The 19,164-nt window shown below is 40.2% G+C and overlaps 2 protein-coding genes across 4 annotated transcripts in view; both read right to left on the bottom strand.

Moving 5' to 3' along the window:
• Window positions 1–774: 774 nt before the first annotated feature.
• entpd2b (ectonucleoside triphosphate diphosphohydrolase 2b) lies at window positions 775–10,521 on the bottom strand. The gene is made up of 9 exons (XM_054612747.1): window positions 10,405–10,521; window positions 8,015–8,132; window positions 6,659–6,809; window positions 5,339–5,498; window positions 4,822–5,049; window positions 3,945–4,214; window positions 3,463–3,582; window positions 3,127–3,261; window positions 775–3,019 (listed from the first exon to the last, which is right to left on the bottom strand). The coding sequence occupies exons 1-9, from the start codon at window positions 10,519–10,521 to the stop codon at window positions 2,804–2,806; spliced, it is 1,515 nt and encodes a 504-aa protein (XP_054468722.1). The 3' UTR covers window positions 775–2,803.
• Window positions 10,522–16,427: 5,906 nt separating this feature from the next.
• grin1a (glutamate receptor, ionotropic, N-methyl D-aspartate 1a) overlaps window positions 16,428–19,164 on the bottom strand; it is a 32,090-nt gene continuing 29,353 nt past the window's right edge. For all 3 annotated transcript variants that reach the window (XM_054612532.1, XM_054612531.1, XM_054612530.1), the window contains one exon: window positions 16,428–16,496. In XM_054612532.1, the coding sequence (XP_054468507.1) occupies window positions 16,428–16,496 (69 nt within the window). The remainder of the gene's footprint in view (window positions 16,497–19,164) is intronic.

Here is a 19,164-nt window from a genome sequence, read left to right on the forward strand (position 1 = left end):
TGTCCACTTACATCACACTACAGTATGTTCTTTACTCCTTTTGTGGTAAGCCCTTATGTCTGTGTATATTATATGGATGTCATGCAGTCGATCTTGCCATACTGATTGTGGATACTGTATGTGATAACACACACTCATTGGGGAATGATGAGTACAGCAGAGGTGAGAGAACATAACCCTTGATAAAATGACATGTCTAATGACGTGACAGAGCAAAGCTCAGGATGTGTTTGTAGAGGATATTTTAAAACAATAAATTACTTTTAAAGTCTTCTCCTGTACGTCTTTGCCTAGGTTAAAAACCTGCAACCCTTTGCTGAATGTATTTTTCCTCATTGTTGGCATTACCTGCCCTGGTTATTCTTGTTTAGTTTTTTTCTAATTCTGATATGATTCATTATTATGTCATAAGCTTATAAATCAAATACATTAACCAAGACAATCTCTATTGTATTTTGTCCTTCATTTGTTGCATATCACAGTATTCTAATTATTTTACTGACCCCAATTACTCAGTCTGTAAGTTCACAGATGAGATAGGACGATTAATCAGCGAATTACTTTAAAATCACATTACTGCAAAACTATCTGAAATAAAATTTATTTTGAGGGCAATGTGACAATACTGGAAGACATCAGAACTAGCCAAATACTTCCATAAAGCAAAGTATTTTGGTAGTTGTAGTCCTAAGCAGAGCAAGAAAAGAAAGGCGCACAAGAGTGGCAAGAACCGGATACCTTAACAAAACCTTTAATTTGTTATCTGGGGTAAAACACACAACGTGACCACACAGAGAGCAATGAAACGACATGATAAAATCATACAAAATTTACAATGACTAGTATATGAATTAATCAATTAAAATGGCTAATTCTAGTGAAAATGTTGGTAAGGTGTAAAATTGTAAAAAAAAATGTATTTCCACACTTGATTAAATGTACACTGCACCAATTTTCACCAGGATTTTCCAATTGTTTCTTTTAGCAAAAAGCATTTAATGCCACAAGAATAATTTGAAAGATGCTACAATATACATAAAAATTCAACATGCAGGGGCTATCTGGGAAGCTCTTGAAAAAGGCACAGAGACACTGAATTGCTGCAACCAAAATGTAGATTTAGCACAGCTAAAGCATGTCAAGAGTTGCCATTAGCTTTTAATGCCAGCACACCTGAGTACATATCGGAATGTCTTTGTGTTGCAGCATACATTTCTTCATAATGATTCTTTTTTTTAAGGGTTTAATTGCTTTCATGTTTCACCTCAGCATGTAATGCAGAGGGGGTCGGCACAATAAATGCAGTATAAGTTATGTGTGATCCAATCCAACAAAGCAGTCCTTACATTCTAGTTTTATGGTGAAAAATATGTCCCTTAAATATAATACAATGCAGTACAAAAACACCACACATGTCAGATACAAAAACAACCACTTTCGACTAAAACTGATCACCACTACTATTCTTTAAAATAAAGTGATTAATTCATTACTGAAACATGTGTTACTGTGAAAAAAGACAACTTAAACTTAAAGTCTGTGAGTAAATATGAGTGTGGTATGAACTTACCGTATCAGTAACTACTGTGTCATAGATATCAAGAAAACTAAATACATATGTGAGTGATTCAAGAGCTATTTTCTATCATTACATTATTTCTATATTTATACCGTCTGAAATGTGTTGATATTATGCTATTCAAATAAATTTGAATCTTAGCTTGATTTATTAAAAGTTAATCTGGGCAGACGCTATATAAAGGCTGCCCGCTTGATAAACATCTTTGAATATATATATATGAATGAAATAGTGGTTTCAGTTTGCTTCATTTTACTGCAAGAGTGCCTCCAAGTGCAGTCACAAAAATCTGGATTTTTTTTACATTCCATACAATCAAAAGTTGGTTGGACTCTTCAAGAATAAAAATAACATTCAGACCTCCCCTGTAGTGCCAGTGTGCTATGTTCTCAAACCGACAGCGCAGTCAGACAGTATTCGGTCAGTGACATGTTTTCATTGTGTTGGCTCTGTACTCCAGTACATTGGATTTGAAATGACATAAAAAGCACTGTGAAGTTAAAGCTAGAGTCTTTTTTATCCAGTCCCACAATTTGAGGAGACAGAGAGTAAATGGATATGTTTATTTACTCAAAATAAAGTGATTGCAATTATACAACTGTAGTCAAACCCTTTGCAATCAGTGAATAAGCAGTGCAGTCTCCATGTTTTAAAGACCATGTAAGAAAAGAGATACAGTTCCTGCACTGGTCACCCATTGTAATGTAAACACCGTTAAAGGAGCGGTGTGTACGATTTAGTGGCATCTAGTGGTGAGGCTGCAGGTTGCAACCAACTGAATACTCCTCCACTCACTGCTCCCTTCCCAAGCATGTTGGAGAAATATGGTGGCCTTCAGGTAACATAAAAAACATGCAAGGCTGTAGGCTAGAGCCATTGTTTGGTTTGTCCGTTCTGTGCTACTGTAGAAACATGACGCCGCAACATGGCGTGCTCAATGAATAGGACCTGCTCCCTTTTTTAGATATGTGGGGCTCAAAAAACAACGATTCTCAGTTTCAGCTGATTATACACTAATGAAAACTTAGTTATGTATATTATATTCCATTTCTGCGACTAGATCCCTAGAACTGCTACACACTGGACCTTTAAATAAAGCTCACATTCAGCTCTTTAAACCTCACAGTTTCATTTTAGAAACTTAATTCTGTAGTAGACACAACACAAGCAAAAACACGTTACCATCTTACTGCTCTCTGACTGCACTGCATGGTGTTACAGTATCTAGATGGTGCTTTCACTTCCTCCTTTCTTCTTTCCACCCCAAGCTTGGAGCAAGATGAACACCAGGACCGCCCCGAGCAGGAGGACAAAGAGACAGATGAGCGTTCCCCAGGCTCCCGGGGTCAGGGCCTTCCTCAGCCCCACCGTCTCTGCCGGCAGCAAACTGCTCAAACTCAGCATGTAGCCCAGAGCCCAACCCACCGAGGCGTCCCCTGCCTGCAGGATCAGCAAAAGCAGAAAATGGGGGGTTTATTTTTTTTTTGCAAATGAGCATGGATTTTTTTTTACCATGCATTATGGTAAAATGATGATGAAGTTATGACCTTCTTCTGGAAGGAAATGCGTGGGAACGATGTCTCATCGAAGCCGTATCCTCTCAACATGAGAATCTTAACGTACGCAGAGATGGCACAGTAGTCCTGCAGACGAGACCTTTGGAGCGGCGCAAGAAGCAACATCTGGAACAAAAACCAAGACTGTCTTACAGTGTTGCTTTGAGCTAAATGCTAATGAGATCACATTCAACTATTGCTAATTAGCATTAAACACAACGTACACCTCAGGCTGATGGACATGTTGATAGTTTTTGCAGGTATTTGGTGGTAAACCACACAACTCTGAACATGCACAGAGACAAAAAAGACTAATCAAAGCATTACTTCTTTGAAAGTCATCCTGCACACAGTTCTGGATGCCTCCTCCAGTTGTGAAGGAGTCCTCGCATTGATACTGGTGGTACGCTGCAGGAAGGAGTGAATGTAGTAGAAAGCAGAGAACGCCTGGTAGACAGAAAGACAGTACAGAACAACTGATGATCTGTACATATAGAACAGTTAAAAAAAATTGTAAAATGAGCAATTTGGATGAATTTTGTGTAAACATTGCCTCAGAACTTTTTTTTAGAGCTCTTATTTCTTAAATAATAATAAAAAATAAAAAAAATCACAATTTGATTCAGCTTTATTCACAGATTTGAATGAATTCACATTATTATGCCAACTGTAAATATTTGTTTTAAAAGTTGTCTTACACCACTTTAAATCAAGAAAGACTTGTTACGCCCCCCCCCTCTTTGTCCAGGTATAATGCTACCGGTGTGTACAACCCCTCTGTGTCCTCTGCCCCCTCCAGCCTTTCTTACCATGAAGCTGCCTGTGACATTTGGCTGGAAGACTCTATCAAAGGAGCACCGGGAGAACGGACAGCTGTCGAAGGAGAAGATCTCAGACACGTTGCCCAGACAGTGTTCATAGTGTCCGCTGCCTTGTATTGTCAGAGAAGCCTGGGAGTCGTAGGAGCTGGGTTTGTACTTAGCAGTACACGGAGAGTTAAATATACTGTTCAACTTCAAAGTTCTATTGTGGCCTGCAGGGTAGCAGGGGTGAGTGATTGACCCAGGGTAACCCTGAGACTGAGAGAGACAGAGAGATACAGAGATCAAATTGATTTAAAATACCTTTAGAATTAGATTTTTATCAATACACATGTAAAATGATGCAATTTTTTCTATACCATTAAATGTGAAATATTGTCTTCCTAAGACAGTAATTACAACCCAACCAATTTCAAGTTCATTCACTTAAATGTCGATATCGCCATCAGTATCTGCCTCAAGACTCCAGTAGGACTGTTGAACGAACTCTCCTAATAATGGCAACTTCATACCAATTTCACACACCATTTTTATGCTATTTGTTTCACACTTATTGAACAGTAGTAACCTTCATATGTTTAAAAACTATATATAAAATGTGTTATACAATACATATGATTAAGTGCCAATGTGTGGGAATTGGGGTGATCTATTAGCATTGTACTGATTAGTCTGGATCTAAAGACAGTGAAAACACTAACGTTAATATCTGGATCCTGAAAAGAGAAAACAAGTCCACTAAGTCTCCTGTGTTATAATATAAACATTATAAAAGGGTCCTTAAAGACTACATCTTTACACAGTATATAGGAATGATGGCAAAGTGTTTCATTTCAGTATTAGTGATTGTATCCTGTTCCTCTACCTTCACTATGTGAGCCAGCAGTCTCTTGAGGACCTGGTCCTGCCCGTAGCACAGGAAGCTGTGTGTGTACAGAGAGTACTCCTGGCCATAAAGGTGCAGCTTTATCATGTCCTTCTCGTCCTCTACTTCCTCCTGAGTCGCAAATGTTATCTGGGTGGACGCCCCGCCAAAATCAAGCGCTCCCACTGTGGGCCTGCCGGGGCTGAACCAACGCCCCACGAAACCATACTGTGGAGAAATGGTAAAGGGGAATAGAAGAAGATAATGGGAATAGTGATAAATGGTCTTCAGTGTTTCAGAGGCCACTAGGTGTCATCAGTCACCCACTAAATATGCTATATAGAGACAGACACATCCAGTCCTACAACCTCTGCAACGGTAATGCGCAAAAATGTAATATTTGAACAGAATTATTTGAATGCATGCTGCTTTTTTAGCCCCATTCTTGCTGTTCTTGATGTCTGAATGAATCATCATTCGAGTTAGAAGAAACCTACTGACTCCAAAAACACGTTACCTTTATGAAGTTCTCTAAGAGGTAGTTGACAGTGACCCAGCCGTACGCCCCCTCCTGTTGACCGCTCAGTATGGCCGCCCCCTGGTAGCTGAAAGGGTAGGACTTGATTTTGTGACCCACCTCCTGCAGAATCTGAGCTGACAGCTCTGGGCTTGAGATGCTTGTTGGAAGAAACAAAGAATATTTTTTTACTAAACTTTTAAAAGTTACAGCTGAAAATGAGTTTTCACAAACTTGGCTTAAAACTCTCTGTTTCACTGACCCATGTTTCAGGTTTCACTGACTCTGATGCTATAACGATTTAGCTGCCCCAGGCTGACCCAGACCTTAAGGATTTACTTTTTGAAAGTTAAATGGAGATGCCACAGTGAAATTCGTAACATGTGTTTGTCTGCAGGACCAGATGATCCAGCCTGATTTCAGCTATTTCAACCCAGACTACACTAAACGCCTCAAGACAGACCTGTGCCAACAATGTCACAGCACTAAATCAAACTTGTATTGGATTGGTTTCAAGCAATATGACAGCGTGATTAACATTATATTATTTTTGTTTAATAACTTGGTTAAGGAGTCAATATTGTCTCACAGGCCGAGGAGAAATTCATGTGTTTTTGGGATGACGAGACGAAACGTGACAGAGTTAGTCTCAAAGAGAAAAAATTCCGCAAATAAGAAAACATTTTGAATTTGAAGCTAAAGAGGTGGGGTGAAAAACAAAGACGAGGCAACGTGTAAATGCTTCACTCTCATTCATGGGCTCTCTTATGTTTCTTTTTGACCTGGACCATGTTCTAAGTTTGCACTGTGCAAAGGATTTAAATATCCACCTCCGACAGCTGTTTATTGCTGCATAATTGCAAAAAGTCAAATTTCACACGCAGGGATGTTGACAGTGTCTGAGTGCTCTGTCAAAAAACCCTGCTTTGTGCTCTCAAAGCTTCATGAAGTCAACCCGTTTATCAGTTTATCAGATTTCTAATTAGACGAGGATGAAGATGTGGATAGTCTGTAGAAAAATGACAGACAGGCAGCTCGGGATGCAAATTATGTAACACAAGACGAGAGAAGTTCACATGTTGTTATAATTCCTGTTAGTCCACAACAGGTTTTATATTGCATAAGGTACATACAAAGAACTACAATGGGAAAATGGGAAAGAAAAACAAAGTCACTTAGAAACAGAACAAAATAAACACAGAGACAGTGTCGTCACTCACACACACACACACACACACACACACACACACACACACACACACACACACACACACACACACACACACACACACACACACACAGACAGACAGTTTGACTCACTGCAGAAGCCTCATGCCAGCTGTGGCTCCCAGGTACACAGGTGTGAGCCTGTGTCGTTCTTTGGGGATGTCCTTCACTGCCTGGTCCAGACATGTCTCTAAGCTCTGCCCTGCTGCTCCCTGTTGGCCCGCATAGCTGGAGATCCCTCCGCCTGATCCAGCCATCAACGGGAAGAAAAAAGGACAAAAGAAACGTCTGATTACAAGATCGACATGTAGGATCTTGTTCTTGTGAGAGCTGCCGTGACGCACATGTGTGATGGTGGAAATTGATCACACCCAAAGGATTTCCCAGCTACTTGGAAAAAAGGAGTGCATGATAATCCACTTTGAAAACAATAAAACTTAGCAGATATTCCTTAATGTTACTGTGAGGACTACAGATGGTACAAATCATTTCTAAAGGATCTTGTATCCTTAAATTGTCTGATTTTATTTTATACACATCATTCTCAGACATGCATCCAAGGATCAAAGTTTACTTCTGACTGTGGCATTTTTACACCATGTTCATGACTAATTGGAACAAAATAAACAGGGACAGGGGTGGCAAAGCACAGAGCTCTACTCTGACTCATTCCTGATTCACTATCGCCCCAGACAAGGAGTTTCTTCACTTGCTACGCTCAGCTGTGATAATGTCAGCCATTCACAGGAAGCAGCTGGCACTCTTTCAGTTCCAACCTACTCTTGCATATCACAAGAAACATCTGAGTTTTAAAAATATAAAAGGTTCACACTCTAAAGGCTTGAAAGGGTGATGTGTTTGTAGCTTGCTCTCTTACAGCCACCTGAATCACAGCAGGTATGCAGTTAATGTGGGATGCAAAGCAGCAGCCTCAATTTGCAAGCAATCGTTGGACATTTCAAAATAAGATGATCGCTCAGCTGGTCATGTAAGGGTTTAAATTACGTGCATGGTGAATAACAACTCACCCCAATCACGACTCAGATGACGCATCTTTGACGTGAACGGTGTTTACAAGTTGAACACCTTAACAACTTCCACTTGACGCGAGTGAGGCATAATATTAATCATAACATCCATAAAAACTTTTCAAGCCACTCCCACGGCTTATTCTTCTTAATCTCTACTGTCAGTTTGTATGCATATTATCTTTCAACCACTCACATTTTCACATTTGTCAAAATTGCTAGGTATACACACCTTTTATTTCACGCTAGTGCAGCAAGAAAAACGCTAAAACGTATTTTTCCTGTAGCTTAAATCTTTTTTTTCTTTGGTGTTCGTACGTATACTCTGCATGTTCCAAACACTCTTGCTGAAATATGCTAAATGAGTTTTTAATATGCAAAACATTTGTTGTTTGTTGGTGGAGGGAGCTCTGACACTTACCCTTCGCGTGACATTCGCTGTGCTGGGTGACCACGCCCGTGCCATTTTGCTTGTCTGCTGGCCACTTGTATATGTACAGAGCTGTGTGCGAAGATCCAGCATCCAAGACAATCCCGTACTACAGAGAGCAACAAGCAGAAGAAAAAAAAAAACATTGAGAGAGGTAATTGTGCTGACAGCCTTGAAAAGGGGAAGTTATAAAAGACAGAAGAGCAACGGAGGCTTTGTGTGCTGGATTTTGGCATGTGGAAGGCGTTTGGCTGCACTGTTAACTGGTGGCGCCAACTTCAAAGGCTGCCCTCGGGGGTTGATATTTAACACAAGTAAACATCTCTGATTGACAGAAACTGATTGCAGTCCCTTTTCATTCTGTCTATCAATACACAGGATTATAGCACATTGTATTACTGCGCATCTCCACCTTTGTGTTACAGGAAAAGCCTCTAGATTCATTTATATTTAATTTTGTGCGATTAGCCAAAACAAAACATACTCATATTGCAGGGCAAACTCACAACAAGTTGAAACTTGTGAGGGTGTTCTCGTGAACCGAGTTTCCGCTTCTGAAAAACTTCTGAATAAACAGTCTCACACTTTTCTCCGTTTTTTGATTCTTCGCTCACCGTGGAGGCAAGCGAGAAAAACAACGTTTTGTTCACAGATTCAAGGTAACACAAGGAGGGTCCTTGATATACATATTTTGCTTTTTGGGGTGTAGTATTCCTTTAAGAACTTAGACAGTCCCAGACTTTGCCAGTTGTTAAGCGGATAATGCTCCCCTTAAATGCCATAGCCCACTCACTGTGATGCCCAGACACTGCTTCCACTTTCACTGCCATGTAGAATATTAAGCAACTTGCTTTAATGAAAGGTAACGTCTAGAACTCCAGCCATGCAAGAACGTGTGTGACTGAGGATGCAAAGGAAAAATACCACAATCACAAACCTAAAACCATGTGCAGAAAAACATTATACACACATTGCACATCGCATTGGCAAAAAAACACAACAGGTGAACAGCATGTGGAAGCGAAGCTTGTTATCCCTCATAATATTTTCTCATTATTGCTGTGCAGTGAGGTGTAAGGACTCGCTCTAACACTTGCCAAAAACACAGAGAACACAGAGCAGCTCTGATGATCTGTTCTGTCCTTTCATTTGATGAACTATGGGAACTGTTAGACTTCTCTCCTTGCAAAATGGAAGAAAAACCCTTTCGTGACCGGTCGGCCACATTGATACTGAGTGAAAGGGCGGCTTCATGATTCTAAAAAAAGGAACCATGGGATATTTAACACAAAAATCACTGGAGCAGAGGCAACAAAAGCTGGAGTTGACGTGTGCAGCAATCCTGCTCTGAATGCCAAACCCATTAAACCTTGTTTTCCACTCCGAATGTAAAGCAGTCACTTAAATCAGCAGGTCGCTCCATAGGTAAAGTCTTTAATATTAATTATATTATTACAATGTCCCATTGAGTTTATCCGTTTCTCAGCCATGAGGTCCACTCTGAAGACTCAGATAACTGCCATCATCTAGCAATGTCAAGGAAAGTGAAAAATAAGTTGTGTATCCAAGAGACACTGATCATACGGTCTCAGGTCTAGAGGCCTTTTGACCTGCAAATTGTGAAATTTGTGCTTACAGGGCAGATATTGTGGTGCCCACAATATTAAAATGTTAAATTTATAACATAGCCCCCAGGAGGTGTCAAAAAAATGTAATTAGTGTGCACGATTTAGAGATTTGTGCACGCACATTTAGTCACCCAGAAGACCACGAAGAGGAAATTTACGAGGCGTTCTGGAACCCAGAAACATCTGAAGTATCATCAAAGTTTTTAAACAGTCTCTGTCAAATATGTTTAGGTGATTCCGAAGACATGATATCGTGTTTAACAGCCTAAACCCGTCCAGTTAAACTAAGATTTTAGTTAAACTGTAGCATTTAATACAAGCGATCCACAGTGAGTGTGTTAAGTGCAGGACATAAATGATACTAAATCAGACCTTGACTTATTAAATTCAGAGAAGTTCAGAGATACAATTTTCAACCTGACTTTGGCTATTTTATTTTGTTGCACCTGAACTTCCATACACTTAGGCTTTCACAGCTGATCAGAGCATATTAAACAAACTCATGATTCCTAAGATAAGAAAGGATGCAATATGCAAACTTAAGAGGGAAAAATCAAATAGAAGTATGCTAAACAACATCTAAGTAGGCTCCTAATGTAACAGAATCCTCTAGTGCCACAGATGTTTTTGTGAGCCTAACCTTTAAGGCTCCCTGTCCTCACCCTGCCCAGCACAGCTTTGGTTACTCTATCCAGACGCACTATAGGTGCTGACAAACTGATCCCAAAATACACCCAACGGAACCGACCTTACCATAAACCCCGGCGCCTCCCGAACGTCCTGGATGGGGATGGTCAGGAGCAGGATGGCAACAAGTCCAAACCCCATCAGGAGGATGGGGACGACCGGCTGAGAGCAGCGCTGGTCCATGATGGGAATTTGAGCGTCGATTTAAAAGTGGCCAAGCTGGAGAGATATGGCTGGTGGCTTCCCACATTTACTGCCTGCCTCCTGTTTTACATTTCACTTGAGATTGCAAAAAAAATATTATCTGAATTTATGTTCCCAGAGCAGCCAAGTCCTCCTCTGGGGACTCGAACCCGTCTCCTCCTCGGCCGGTGAATGGAAGCAGCACCAGGGCTACCGGTGCCATGGAGGGAGGAATGTGTTGTATGCTCCCTGCTCACTGCTCATTCACATTCACTTGGGCTGGAGCTACAGGGTGTCAGTCTGATCACTTCCTTCTTTATTTCAGAGAGAGAGAGAGAGAGAGAGAGAGAGAGGAAAACGACCTGATTCATATTTATTCAGTCATTAATGAGAAAAAGGGAGTGTCTTCTGCTGGCAGAGGTCCAGGTTGTCTGAAGTGCTGCAGAGCTACTTGTTGTTGTTGTTTTAGTCCAGATTTACATGTGAATGGTGCAGCTTGACTTGCAAATTTCTCAGTCATTTGAATGCCCTGGTACAACATGAAGTTTTCACTGGAGGCATATACTTTCTTTGAGCGTGTACTATTTTTTTTTATTTTTTTTTTAAAGTCTATTTTTGCTGAGATCCTACTCAGATTCAGACAGTGTCTAAATTTAGCAGAATGTATAATGAGTTATTTTCAAGGAGCTTCTGACTATTGTATCTTGAGTCATTCTTCAAGGCACTCGTTTTCATTGTTGTATCCTCTGCAATATGCTAGATATATATACTGTCAATAAAGTGATCAATATAATATCTGAGTTTATATAGGTCTATCTTCTGGAAGCACTGAGATGTAAATATTATCTATCTATCTATCTATCTATCTATCTATCTATCTATCTATCTATCTATCTATCTATCTATCTATCTATCTATCTATATATATATATATATATATTATATATATATATTTTAAAATCCACAACAAATCCCTTTAGAAGATACAGAAGACAATATATCTACAACCACAGATTCTGTATAAAGATGAAAGTACTAAGGTTCGGACGTCACACATTGGTTTGCATTAGAGGCAATTTGCCTTCTTTTCTTTTTTTAAAACTTGAGTGTACACATGATTAAAGTGCACAACAGTATACAGGAAAGAAAAAAACATTTCAGCTCCACTAGCACTAATGTGGTCCCACAACCAAAAGGTCATGACAAACGGGAGCTCGACAGCAGCTCTCGCAAAAGCTCAACACCGGCTAACTCGACAAGTTGACCTTTGAGACTTTGGAGGCGAGGATGAAATAGATGGGGGAGGATGTCTCTGCTCAAGCCCCTCAAGCACTGGGCTTTGAAACCAAATTGACATAGTGACCCAACCTCGAAATCGATTCATTTAATTAGTAACTAGTTAGTTAGTTTAATGAGTAGTTACCTAATGTTACTACAAGGAACTTTCATTTTGTATGGGGTCTGACAGTCTGCTACACGTAGTCCTGGCTCTGGTTCTCCCATGCCTGCCTTCTCTCCAGCAGCCCAGCAATACTGCCTGGGTCTCCATTAGCGTGGTGTTGGCTCCCAGCAGAAACCCAGCAGTGCGGCAAAGCTCTGCTCCTGGCCGGTGGAGGAGACACTGTTGCCGAGCGCTGGGCTCTCCTCATTCAACCTGAGCCTCCGTCTGCAGGTCAAAGTCTGAAGAGAAGCCTGATCTTAGTCTGTCTATGGTGGGCTTGGCGTTGCTGAAGGCCCTGTTGGAGTCTGAGCTGAGGGAGTTACTTGTGAACCGGCATGATTTATTCTGATTATGCACAGAATCCAACCCGATGGCACTGATTACAACCATAAAGAATAATTATGTGGATGTAACCAATCTTCTTACTGATGGTCTCGTTTACTTCTGTAGTTCATATAAAGGCATCATTCATTTGAGACTGTTTCATATCCAGTTCCTCACAGTAACTTTAATTAAATTCCTTTTTGTTCACAAACAGGCTTCAATACACACTTGCAAAGACAGGATCAACAATTATCATGTATTGAAAGATGTTAGAGCAAGCGGGCTGCCTGAGCAGTTTGTGGTTTTGAGCCTTGCTGCCCAGGCAGAGGGTTCATACCAGTACTTACAACCAGGTCAAAAGAACCAATCACTCAGCACTCAGAGTCACATCAATCTCTCTGACAGAGTGTGACAAAATGTCGGTTGTGATCAGGGCAGAAAGTCAACGGACCAGAACAAATGTCTCACCTGACAAGTTCCTGCTACCCACCTCTGCTTCTACAAGATATGTCATTAATTAAAAATGACAGCCATGATCTAATTAATGAGGACACTTTTAATTAAAGATTATACAGATTGTGACAGTGACTGTGTCCTTATGAACCCACGATAACACTGGTATTATAAAGACTAATGAAAGAGTCATGCTATTAACCTTTAGATGTGAGGGCTGTTTTAAAAAATACAGTTTCTGAATCAGCCTAAAAATTCCTGTCCGTCCATTTTAGATCAACAACCCGCAGCACCTCCCATCCTGTCTGCGGATGCAACATGACATTTTGGAGGTTCGGAGGAAAACCTTTTGATTCATCATACTTGTCAGTTGGCTTTTACATAACATGGTAGCCTAAGATATGTGCAAGGAACATTAAAATGTCTCGGCTAACAAGACTAAAAATTGGCCACGTTAGCAGTACTGTGAGGCTGTGCAGAGGGCTTACGTAAGCAATGCTTTGAGCTAAATGCTAATGTCAGGATGCTAACATGCACAGGGACAGTGTTACTATGCTGATGTTAAGCAAGAAGTGTGCACCATGCTCACCATTTTAGTTTTGCATGTTAGCACGCTAACATTTGCTAATAAGCAGTAAACACAAAGAGCAGCTGAGGCCTAATAGGAATGTTATGAAATTCAAATATCTCCTGCACATATTCATTTCTGCTATAATAAAACCGGGTTCTTTGACTGCATGCTCACCCTTTTCATTTTAGGATGCATTAGGGTTTTTTTCCTCAGGTCATTTAAAGCGTCAGACACTCCATAAACAATCCCACAGAAACACATTATTAAAGCTCTAGTAGCTTAAAATTATGGGTAACATATTTGTAAAAATTGGCCTTCATACACGTTCACCGGACACATAATCATTCCACTGGAGACGTGTTTTTGTATCCACTTAAGGAATCCAGTCTGATTTAAGCTCTATTTAGAGTCTATCCACTCCTGAGGGAAATATCCAGCCCACGTTGCTCAACCATTGTCACAAGCCACTGGGGTTATCTCTTTGTTGCTTCCTGCTGGTGACAGACTCTCAGCTTGTTTGAGCTTGTTTGTCGAAAAATGCAGCTCACAGGTTTACAGTATATGAAAGGTTGGTAAGCGCAGGGCCATACAGCCTAAAGGCAGACCAACAAATCAAAGCAAGACATTACACTGACTAAATGTTTTTTGATATGCATCATTCTTTTAGGTACAGTGTGTTCTTACACATTATTTTGTCTGTAACTGTAAAGTCCTTAAAATTCTTGAAATAGCAGTTGCAGAGGTGCTATACAAGATGTTACTTACCCACTCCATCATTTGTGTTGAAATGATGAATTTAATAATCTTTTAGTCAGGAAGATAAATAACAACAATTTTAATAATCAATGAATAATTTAAGGATTTTATCTAGAAAAAAAAATGCTCCTTATTCTTTCCTGTTTTTTTATTACTGTAAATTTAATATCAACGATTAGGACTCTTGGTTGTACAAGTAATATATTTTATATACTATACAATTAACTAACTAATAAAAAATCAACCAGATTCATAATGAGTCGCAGGGCTAAAACAATAAAATCACAGGATTGGTTAGACTTGGCAATGCAAGTATATTTTATTTACAGTTGTACAAACAGAATGATTCAATGATCTTTCCTGGAAAAGGTAAGAAAAACAAGTGATTCCTCCCTTAAGGGGTTTTGTGTTTGAGTGTGTTTTGGTGCATGCATGTGTATCACAACTGTTGTTTGTGTGTGTGTGTGTGTGTGTGTGTGTGTGTGTGTGTGTGTGTGTGTGTGTGTGTGTGTGTGTGTGTGTGTGTGTGTGTGTGTGTGTGTGTGTTGTGTGTGTGTGTGTAACTAGACATTCTCAGTTGCAGTCGTAACACAAGCAGTGCAATCTCCGCGACCCCGTCTACACTGGACCAGAATTTACAATTCAATTCATTCAGCTCAGCTGACTGTACACAGCAATGACACGCATCCAAAAGTTAACCAAAGCACTGATACTGTTGTAACACGTAAGCATGCATAGGCCAGAATGAGGACAGGATCAGAAGCAAACTCTTGGTTAACATTGAGAAAACAAATTCAGTTTGTGTGGTTGTTTCAAAGTGTCATAATTTATCTCATAAAGACGTACTGTTTTTCAAATGAAGTAAAAAATAAAAAGGTGATTTGTGAAATCAAAACATGTTAAAGTGGAGAAATTACTATATCAGACTGATGTTATAGTGGTTCTATTCTAGTTTCTTGGTGGTTCAATATCTTTATTTTACAGTTTGGGAGACGCCTCAGCATAAAGTGCTATGCAGTGCCAGAGACCGGACACGATGTGAACAAACAGCAGTGGTTTCTCAGCTCCAGAAGACGGGGAAAAGGCCTGTTTTTGCACCTAACCAAGACCAGGCACACAAGCTCGAGAGCTGGGCCACGCTTTCAAGTCACTCGGGCTCCTTCGTGTAAAAGCTCACCAGCGCTACGCATGGGACAAGGTTTTGCGCGAAAGGTCGAGTGCTGGTTCAGCGAAAAACTTGGCCCTTTGATGCAACCCCCTTGGAGACTGGAAATGAGAAAGACTGCTGCGGCAGGAGAGAGGAAGAGAGAAGGCGTCCCCAAAAACAACATGGCTGACGGATGAGCGTCTCGTCCATGTGTGGACATAAAAACACCAGCCTTACTTTGTGATTTCATATATTCACCTGCTTATAGAAATAGCTGTAAAGCTTAACAGATTTTCTTTGGGAAACTGAGTTCTTACTAGAAATAAAAAAACAAAAAAACATTTGCATTAAGCAGATTGTTACAAAATGAAAGGGAATGAGATACAATTTAAACAACTGCAGAATCTGGTATATAGCCTTCAAAATAACTGTTATCTATTATATCATTCAGATACATAAAGCTCTTATTCACATACAAGCACACACATGCTTCCATTATCTTCACTGGTAGACGAGATTAGTCATATCCTCATCATCAATGCCATTATAAGTGCTTCTCAATGAAAGAAACATCTTCTAAAAACCTTTTAAAATGTAGCTATAAACAGGTTGTTTCCCTTAAAAACTACTCGATATCCACTGAAGCTTACAGTACGTCTTGTATTGCAGTATATGTTGTTGAGAAAAACTAGATATCACTATGGTTTCTAAGCCCTAATAAGTGATATGTTTAGTACAGTACTTGCACCAAAACTGGTTAATCCGTAAACGTAACTAAATTAAACCTGGCTTGCTAAATTTATACAGCTGGTCAGGAAATTTGAAAGTAGTAAACATCAAACATTAAGTAAACTTCTGTGAGTAAAAGGACAAAAAACAAGGTTAAATAAGTTTGCTAATAATATACAGAAGGAAAAGGTTGTATATGTGAGTCGGGTGGGTTCTTCTGTGCATGCTCAGGGACCCTACAAACATCTACGGCCAGGTAACCCCGACTTTCAAAAAAAGGTGCAAGTTCAGTGTTTTCAGAAACTTCTTCAGCAAGCAGTTTCCTCTCAAAGCGCCGTCATCCGGCGGTGAAATGAAAGCTTCAGGCTTCCACGGCGAAGGGAACGAGGAGATGGGTTCTCCCTTCCTCTCCACGTCCACTTCCTCCTTTCCTCGTCTCGTTTCCTCTCTCCCCGGGGAGCGAACCCTCGGTGCCTCCTTCTCTCTTATACCACAGTACTGACAGACGGGTCAGACAAGTTGAGTTGGCCCGTGATGTCAGTGGGTGGGTACTGCTGCAGAGATGAAGAGAAATGGGGTGGGGGGAGGAAGGGAGGCACAGTCATTTCTAGACAAATGCAGCATTTTCGCAACCTTAGCTTATTTATCCAAACATTCATTTTCTTATTCTAAGAACACCTGTGCTTCATTTCGGCAGAAATTTAGAAGCAGGAGGGTTCTCTAACCCGTCTCAGGCAAACCTCACTTTTGCAGGTTTTTTTTAATCTCTTCAGTTTGGATTTTTTGCAAAGCAGCTTGGTAATGCCTGAGGAGGGCTAGTTGGGAGCAGACGTAAGGCCCTGAGTCTAGACAACAGCAGATTTGAATCAGCTACCCTTTTTTTCTTTAAAGAAAAAATGGGTGAAAATTCCATCCATGTATAAAGCAGACAGCTCATTAATCTCCCTACAGTCATCTGTGCGCATGCAGACAGACGGCATCTCTAATTTTAGCATCTCGGGAGGAGAAGACAAATCTTTCAGGCCGATGTCAAAGTGCTGTTGTGCCGGACTCTTGCGTCCAGTCCCCGCTTCACTGTGCTTCTTTTAAAGCAGAGTGCGTTGAATTAGAGGCGTCTACAGTGCTGAGAGGGGGAACAAGATCCCGATTCCATGCAGGTGCTTAGTTTCTATGGCAACAGTGATTTTGCCTTTCAGTCCTTTCAGTCTTTTGAGTGTGTGTGTGTGTGTGTGTGTGTGTGTGTGTGTGTGTGTGTGGTCTGACAGCAGTAAGCCATATTTTGCAACGCTGAGTTTGCTAACCAGCAAAAAAAATAGAAACCTGATGAAACAATGCCTCGTTGTAAATGTAGTGGATTGCATCATGAGTAAGAGCTTGAAACATGCTGTTCTCTTGTCTAATAGCTTCATGTTTTGGAACACAGTGGGTGGAGTACACACTTGGTTATATTATGTTCTTTATAGCTGAAGGGATTTCTAAAATGCCAATCATAATCCTGACCCACAGCGCTACGTTGGGATAAACAGAAAATCACTTGGTTTTTTTTTGTTTATCAATGCATTTCAAGGGTATTTTGCAGAACCAAAACACTGAAGAGTCTTGCCTCAGTGTACCCGTCTCAAATGTACTTTTTTTAAAATTTTGGTCTTTCTCAATTAAGCAAGATCTTAGGAATGACATGCCTCTCGTGTTAAGCTGATAGAGCCAATACATTCAAGCATGTGAGCTTCAGAAGCTGCTATGATGCAACTAACATGCTGGCAGATGGGGCGACATCCACACTGACGAGTAAAATGTCAAATCTTCTGGAGGAAACAGGGGTCAGAGTGGATGCCCCTCATCTCCTTGACCCGCAAGTTGCATCACCATATGGCTTACAGCCCCCATTGGGGTATCCTCACGTCTTGTACCTTTGAGGGCCCGCTAACAGCGCGCCCTACTGGGGTCAAGTGGACCAACATAAGAGAGACACCTCACTGACATCACAACTACTGGCGATAAAGCTACGTATTCTATATAGTGATCCTTCTTAATGTGGAACTACGGAGATGGTGTCTGCTACCGTTACTACATCTATGACAGTTACAGTCATCGGCATGCTTGCAGAGGGAGAGAGGAGCAGTGTGGCATGTGGGTGAGGGACACTGACACTCAAGTCCATTGATATCCATTAATATAAAAGAAGAACATTTATATAAAATCAAAATAATGGTCGAAGACTGGGGATGGGAAATATTTTAGTTGGAGCATCTTTTTTTCATTGCGCTAAATCCTGTTTAATTTGTCCACTTTGAGCAATTAAAAAATAAATAATAATAATAATAATATATATGTATATATATATATATATATATATATATATATATATATATATATATATATATAATATATATATATATATATATATATATATATATATATATATATATATATATATATCCACAGCTAGGGTTCCCAAACATCCGAACCCTCATTTTGACAATGGTGATCCCATTCTTCTTTTCTTCAAACCAGACAATAAAGGTGGTTTGGTTCAAGAAACATCAATAATAATAAAAAGAGAGTTAACACAAGAGAAAGAGAGAAAGACAGGAGGTCAAATAAAAACACACAATAAAGTTTTTACTTTGCGGCCCGTTAGCTTAGCTGGCTACATCTCCCCTGGGAAACACATTCAAAACACAATGTTGGTGCGGAGGCCTTTCCGTGAAGGTGTCTGTGCTATCCCCACAGATTGTTTTCTGTGTTTTTTTTCTCATGCCAGATTTTGTCAGCGACCAGCTATGTGTGGCGGAGCAGCTGGCCACGAATGATTGCGGGTCACTGGTTTGTTAGAGCACTCCGAGCTTGCGGAGTACAAGCTACCAATTGCAACGGCAAGGGCTTTTTCAACTGAACTGTGAAGGACTTGGGGAAACATGACACTCTCATTGTGCTGCAACAACGGAGTCAAGCAAAGATAAAGAGATGGTGATTTAGCAAAAAAAACAAAAGCTTGTATTTGTAACATGGTGAGAGTCTGAGGCTTCACAAGAGTTTGTAGTGTCATAAAAAAAAGAAAATATATATTTAAAACGAAGACCGTTGTCACCACCTGAAAATACACCCTGAAAGAGGCATGCACAGTTCAGACCACGAGGACACTGGGAAATAAACAAGAATTATGACAAAGAAAATATGACAAAGCAAAAAGTAAATAGATTAATAGAAATCCATGAGTGT

Source organism: Anoplopoma fimbria, chromosome 14 (genome assembly GCF_027596085.1).
Source record: "Anoplopoma fimbria isolate UVic2021 breed Golden Eagle Sablefish chromosome 14, Afim_UVic_2022, whole genome shotgun sequence".
Lineage (NCBI taxonomy): Eukaryota > Metazoa > Chordata > Actinopteri > Perciformes > Anoplopomatidae > Anoplopoma > Anoplopoma fimbria.